The sequence below is a fragment of the Salvia splendens genome, chromosome 17 (assembly GCF_004379255.2).
Source record: "Salvia splendens isolate huo1 chromosome 17, SspV2, whole genome shotgun sequence".
NCBI lineage: Eukaryota > Viridiplantae > Streptophyta > Magnoliopsida > Lamiales > Lamiaceae > Salvia > Salvia splendens.
In genome coordinates, this window is record NC_056048.1 from 216,774 (window position 1) to 224,138 (window position 7,365).

The 7,365-nt window shown below is 41.3% G+C and overlaps 1 protein-coding gene across 1 annotated transcript; it reads right to left on the reverse strand.

Moving 5' to 3' along the window:
- Positions 1-4,515: 4,515 nt before the first annotated feature.
- LOC121773773 (ethylene-responsive transcription factor 11-like) lies at positions 4,516-5,268 on the reverse strand. The gene has a single exon (XM_042170691.1). It carries the CDS (start codon positions 5,166-5,168, stop codon positions 4,704-4,706), a length of 465 nt encoding a protein of 154 aa, XP_042026625.1. The 5' UTR covers positions 5,169-5,268; the 3' UTR covers positions 4,516-4,703.
- Between the last annotated feature and the right edge of the window lie 2,097 nt (positions 5,269-7,365).

The following is a 7,365-nucleotide window of genomic DNA, read 5'->3' on the forward strand; positions in this document are numbered from 1 at the left end:
GCACGACGCCGGGCTGCGCCACGTCGCCGAGGCGCGTGGCGAGCCAGCTCGTCTCCTGGCTCGGCGAGACGAGTCGCGCGACGAGACGCGCGACGAGACGGGACGAGATGGAGGCTGCAACGCGTCTCGCCGGGGTCTCGTCTCGCTGAGACGAGACGCGAGACGCCGGCGAGTCCCGTTGTGGATGGTCTTAGATTATAGGGTACCAAATTGAAATTGAAATTGAAATTGAAATTGAAATTGAAATTGAAATTGCTGTGTTACTACTACTACGATTTTGTTGCACCATTGTAACAGTAACTTTTGCATTAGACGGACATATATTGTGATTAAGTAAATTATTGTGCAATTTGTGGAATTTTTGTAATGCTCAACAGCTTAAATACATTATGGTCATATACTATTATTGACTGGAATAGTTTATAGTTTATAGTTTATAGTTTATAGTTTATAGTTTATAGTTTATAGTTTATAGCTATATAGTAGAAAGGCCATCTTAAAAGGCCCACTGCCATATACATGGGTTGGTAGTGTGAGCACACAATTTATTCATTCTGGACCACTTTGTTTTGCAGTACTAAATATACGTACATTTAAATGAAATGTTGTGTATGCATTTGGTCATCCAAATATTATACTACTAGTCTACTACTACCATGCTACTTATTACTCGAGTATGCGCATGTATAGCATCGTACGATATTTCCTTATTAACTGCTATGGTATTAGACCATCCACAACGCGTCTCGCGCCGGGCTCGCGTCTCGTCTCGGAGAGACGAGACCCCCGCGAGACGCATTGCAGCGCCCATCTCGTCTCCAGCTCGCGACCGTCTCGTCGCGTAGCTCGTCTCGGAGAGACACGAGACGAGCTGTCTCGCCACGCGCCAGGGACACGTGGCACGTCCCCATGCGTGCGTGACGCCCACTCGCTGGCCCGCGAGTGGGCGTCGTCACTGATGACGCAATAATTCATTTTTTTTTTAAAAAAATCGATTTTTAATAAATTTTTTTTTTTTCAAACGGTAATATTACCGTTAAATATTTATTTTCATTTTTTAAATTTTTAATTTTTTTACTCTATAAATAATTCTATTCCATACTCATTTCAAACACAAACACACATCTATTCCTCTCAAATCCTCTCTATCACTCCAATTTCCATCTTCAATCAACTCAAACAAATGGATCCTTTTGAGCAAATGCGCCAATTAATGGAACAATCACTCGAAGAAGATCGACGACGAGAGGCGGAGGAAGCCGCACCACCCCCACGACGCTCCCGGAAGTACATCAATCGGAACCGGGAGGAAGCCGCCGCACGGTTAGTACGCGACTACTTCTGCGATAACCCGATTTGGGGAGATACCTATTTCCGTCGCCGTTTCCGCATGCGGAAACCGCTATTTCTCCACATAGCGAATACTTTGGCGGAGAAGATTAAATTATGTCATTTTTATTTTTTTAGAATTTTAATTATGTCTTCGTTTTTTTTAATGTTAAGTTGTAATATTGTTTTAATTTTAATAAAGTGTGTTTGTTTAAATTGAATTGGGTTTTTAAAAAAATTATAAATTAAATTGAATGAATAGTAATTAAGAGACGGTATAGAGACGGTTAAGAGACGGAGCGTTGCAGGTTCCGTCTCTTAGTTAAGAGATGGAGGAAAAAAGGACAGTGGGGCCCTCAAATAGTGCTCAAATAGTAGTTAAGAGACGGTTTAAGAGACGGTATAGAGACAGCGTTGTGGATGACCTTACACGCGTGATTTGGAGATAGATTTCTTAATTCTTATTACCATTTATTATGAGGTGTATATAATATTTTATTTTTAATTGCTAAACTTATAGTCTGTCAAGGGAGAAGAAGACCATGTACGATTATTTCCCCTTATTTTCAGTCATGAAATTAATTGATGATGGTTTTATTATTTAAGACATTGAAACAAATTAATTTGATTGTGAACATGTACTTCGAGTCTGCAGTCTACACACTACAAATTAGAGAACACGTATTAATAAATAACTCAACCTTCGTTCGGATCAATAACATTAAACATTTAATATATTTTCCCGATATGAGCCAATAGAAATGATCCGCTATATTTATGATTAACGTGATTAATAATTAAAGAGGTATATACCATATAATCATTTACTTATATACGGCATAAATGCCGTAGGTTTGACTGTTTCCGTAAGCTGTCATTGTCATGAATCATCAAACACATACACTATTTTTAATTTTGTAAGTAATTAAGTATGCATTTTTCTCACGCTTAAAAAAAGAAAAATAAAGGAAATAGTAGGTATTTTCATGAATTGTATTTGTACGTGAAAAAAAAATACTACTAGTAGTATGAAAAATAAACGTGGCAAAAGTCAGAAGCCACAGCAATTAGTGTCCGTCCGTACTGACACCACACGTGCCTTAACTGTACCACCGAATTAGCCCCCTTTCCCGGCCGGTTTCCGACCGTCTCTTTCTTTTTATCACTATAACGGTGGTCAGCGAAAACGTACATCCCCAATAGTGAAAACGTGCAATAAGAGTATCCACAATAATGAGAACATTTCCCTGAACAAATCACTTTTTTTTATCCTTAGTTACTTCTGATTTGTCCACGGCCACAAAAAAAAGGTTTCCACATCAATAGTAGACATTGTTTTGACCACATTTTACTTTATTTTATTTTATGTATATTTTAATTCAATGAAGATTAAAATTATCGGACTATACATAATTACAAAAAAAAAACGGCTAATTAAATAAATTAAAATTGAAAACTAAATTTTCATCGTATTAAAGTAAGGGGAAAATTATACAACGAGAATTTCATATATGGAAAATCACACATGTTCTTCACAGTGCGCCCCCTCCCCTACGTGCCCGGACCTCTTCAATCAAATCGGCCTGGAGTTGGGTATGTACTGTGCTCCTGCGCATATCAGTGAAACGTTGGAGCATATATTCATTACTACGCGGTACACCCATCTATATCGGCGCGGAGGCAACACCGTGACTTGTACTTGCACCATCTTCCGGTGCCCTGCGCTCTGCAGCAAATCCTTCATCTTCTATTATCATATTGTGCAATATGATACATGCTAACATAATATTCGCGACATCATCTTCGTGCCAAACTCGTACCAAGTATCGTATAATGGCCCATCGCGCTTGGAGCACACCAAAAGCTCGCTCAACATCTTTCCTACCAGCCTCTTGTTTTTGCGCAAAATATTGTTTCTTCGCTCCAACCGGTTGGTGAACTGTCATGACGAATACGGGCCAACGAGGGTATATCCCTTCTGCCAAATAGTATCCCATGTGGTACTGCGTGCCGTTGGCTACGAATCTGATTTCTGGACCCTCCCCCCGGCACTCATCATTGAAGAGAGGCGATGTCTGCAGAACATTAATGTCGTTGTTCGAACCTGCAACACCGAAATACGTATGCCAGATCCGCAAACAGTAGTCAGCAACGACTTCCAGAATCATCGAGGGATGTTTGCTTTTGAAACCAGTAGTGAACTGGCCTTTCCACGCCACCGGACAGTTTTTCCACTCCCAATGCATGCAATCGATGCTGCCTCTCATCCCTGGGAAACCGTGCACCGAACCGTGCATATCTAGCAGTCTCTGGCACTCATCAGAGGTTGGCTTTCGTAGGAACTCCGGACCAAAGATTTCTCGGATGCCCTTACAAAACTGTCGGAGCACCTCTAGGCTAGTCGTCTCACCCATCTGTAGGTATTCGTCGAACATATCAGCCGGTCCGGCATAGGCAAGCTGTCTAATTGCAGCGGTGCATTTCTGAAAAGTAGACAGCCCGATCCAGCCAGTGCAATCACTCTGGAGGGTGAAGCACCTGTACCGCGCCGTCAATGTCGTCGCTATATGGGTGAAGAGCTGTTTCGACATTCTGAAACGCCAATGGAAAATCTCTGGTGGGTAACGGAGGTTATCGCCAAAGTAGTCTACCATCAGCCGCTGGTGCGCTCTGGTATGGTCTCGTGGGATTGTCCGATGATGATGAATCAAACGAGGGAGCGCCGCCGCCGCCTCCACCGCATCCTCCTCGTCGGTTTCCTTCTACACCTCTTGAATAGAGAATCTCACGCGTCATTCCACAAATCATCCATTTTTTAATAGCAATAAAATCCACAAATTTTAGAGAGACAAAGTAGGAATAAAGAGTTGGAATGATGTGAAAATAATGAGGGGAATGAGGTGTATTTATATGCATTTAAAATAAAATTTAAAAAAAAACCGTAAAAAATTGTCCCCTGCCGCGGCGCAATCACCGCAGACCGCCACGCCTATCGCCGCTCCGTGTCCTCGCCCCACCGTGTCCTCGCCGAATACTCGGCGATGGCCTTTCCCCGGCCTCTCACACGGCTAAGCCGGGGCGGACGTTTCATGCACAATAGCCAGGCACGTCTGCGGCGACTCCGGGGCGGCCGGCGCGCCGTCCCTATTGTGGATACCCTAAGAGGAAAAACAAAGAAGCGGTTGATTTTGTAAGCTGACGGCTGAAATAGCATTCCATTGATAAGAAAACAACAAACCCCAAATCCCGGCGGAAAATGGGACATATTCTAACTATTGACATCCGACGGTCTTCGATCTCGTCTACAATTAACCATCTAAAATTTTTGTTTTTCTTTTCTATTTTTATTACGAAAGGGATACAAATTCCTCCACCTAACTATATATATATTCCGGGGGAGGGAGGTTGAGATCAAGAACGATGCCTCTACCCGGCATGTCCACCACGGCCGAAGACGAGTCTGAATCGCTCCCTAGGAAATCCACCGTGGGGCGCCGCATTTGGTTAATCACTTGTATAGTTTCCTGCCGCGACTCGGGGCGGAGATTGAGCATCGCCGGACGGCCGAGGGTGAGGTGCAGAAGGTTGGAGTCGACGGTGCTGCTCTGGCTGAGGCTGGTCGGAGGAGGGAAGTTGGTCTTGGCCTTGTGTCCGCGGAATCGGCGGGCGGCGGCGTCGTAGGCGCGGGCGGCCTCCTCGGCCGTGTCGAAAGTGCCGAGCCAGACGCGGCTCTTCTTGGCGGGATCCCTGATCTCGGCGGCGAAGCGGCCCCAGGGGCGCTTCCTGACGCCGCGGAAGTGCGAATCGGTTGTGTCGCGGAGCCGGCCAGCCGCCGCCATGAAAGTGGGTTGGTTGTTTGGGGGAGAGAATGAGTGGAAATGGGAGTACTTAATATATATAGAGAGGTTGGGGAGATGGGTTACGTGGCAACCAGGATTGGTTGGCGGCATTGCTGATTAGATACGTATGAAGTGTAAACGAGCGAGTGTGGTTATACTATATGCTTTGAATGGCATGTGTTTCTCATTACCATCTCTCATTCCATCTCTCATTCTTTGATATTTTCACTATACACTATACTCCTACATGATTTTTTAGTTTCAATACACTCAAACACATGAAAAAACTTGAATCTTGAATTATGGCTGTACTCCGATATAAGTTTTATTTGTAGCTATAGATTACAAAAGTTTGCTTTTTATAGCTATATAGTACACATATATAAATTATCAACTTCTTAATTGGAGGGAATCATCTTATCGGCCAATGATGTATATCTATCTTACTACAAGAGATAAATTTGTAGTATTATATGATTATTAACTTAATATAAACTCCATATATCCTCCGAGTTTAGTTTTAGAGAAGAGAACCACTGAGTTATAAATGTGACATGTGAAATGTGACATCTTATCGACAGTCGATGCGTCAATAATGACGGCCTTCGCTGGAGAAGGACACAGCGATGCAACCGATATGAAAGGTGTGGGATGAGAAAGGAGAAGTGCTAAAACTATACTCCCTCCGTTCCATAGTAATGGAGACATTTTTTTTCGACACGGAGATTAAGAAAAATTATGTTAGGTGAGTTATATAGAGAAAAAATAAAGAAGGAAAAGAAAAAAGGCAGAGAGATGTTGAGAGAATAAAGTAAGAGAGATGAAAGTAACTCAGAAGTAGGGATGTCAATCGGGCCAACCCGTTCGGGTTCGGGCCAACCCGTTCGGGTTGTCGGGCCATTCGGGTACGGGCTATTCGGGTTATGATTTTTTCGGGTTATAAAATTTCGACCCTAACCCTAACCCTTCGGGTTTCGGGCTAACCCACCGGGTTATTCGGGCCAATGCGTATTTTTAATTCTTTTAATATTTTAAAAAATAATACGTGTTTTAAATTTTCTTTAATTATATACATATTTTTAATTAATCATTCAACAATGAAATACATATTTTTAATTTTCTTTAATATTTTTTAAAAAGATTAAGTTATTTAAATTTAAATAACTTATTCATTACATAATTATTTACAGAATATCTATAAATAGTATGTTTATGTTTATGTATTTAAAACATAAATCAACACTTTGTTTCAAAATTCAAACATAAATCAATTCGTAAAAAATTAAATAAAATTTTCATAACGTGAGAGGTGCATCGTAGATGTAACAAAAATATTTTGAATTGTTAAAGAGTGAATTATCAAGATGCTAGCTAATTGGAGTAACTCTAAGTTTTCTTGAATTATGATTGGTCAAATTTAATTTATTCCAGCTGTAAATAAGTCAAATAATAATTTATCTTTGTTTTAAGAATCATCAAAGTACGCATAATTCAATGACGAAGCGGCGTCAAAACACTTTGCACTATTATATTGGAAATATACTAAAAGAAAACTTTTATATACGAGTATTTATGAATCCATGAACCACATGGTGATTTTTTTCATGGTCTTATATAGTCGGTTGGCGTATTTGGATTTTGCATGGTTTTAGAGGGTTGTCTTGGATGATTTTGATTATATTTCTATATTTTGGTATGTTTATATGTTTGTTGAGAAATGATAGAAAATTGATTAGAAAATGTACACAAAATATGTGGATGTGCAGCAGTCTTGTTTGAGTCAATGTTTCTCTCGATTTTGAAGTCTGATAAACCTATAATACATATCATTCTCTTCGTCTTCGAAAGAGCTTCGCGTGGATATATTGCACGCCTCAATCGGAGCTTTGTAGAGAAAGTTATGACTGTTACAAAAACTGCTCGCTGTGCAAAAGCCTTCAACCCGACGGGCCGACCCGTAACCCGAACGGGTCAGCCCGCCTAACCCGACAACCCGAACGGGTCAGCCCGAATGGCCCGATTTTAAATTCGGGCTGCGAAATTACAACCCTAACCCTGTATTTTTATCGGGTTATTCGGGCCGGCCCGCGGGTTCGGGTTACATTGACATCCCTACTCAGAAGAAATGGGTTACTTTTACAAAAAAGAGAAATGACTCTACTATTATGGAACGTACCAAAATGCAAAAATGACTCCA

Coding starts and splice junctions, on each gene's coding strand:
- LOC121773773 (XM_042170691.1), bottom strand. CDS start 5,168: ATGGCGGCGGCTGGCCGGCTCCGCGACACAACCGATTCGCACTTCCGC.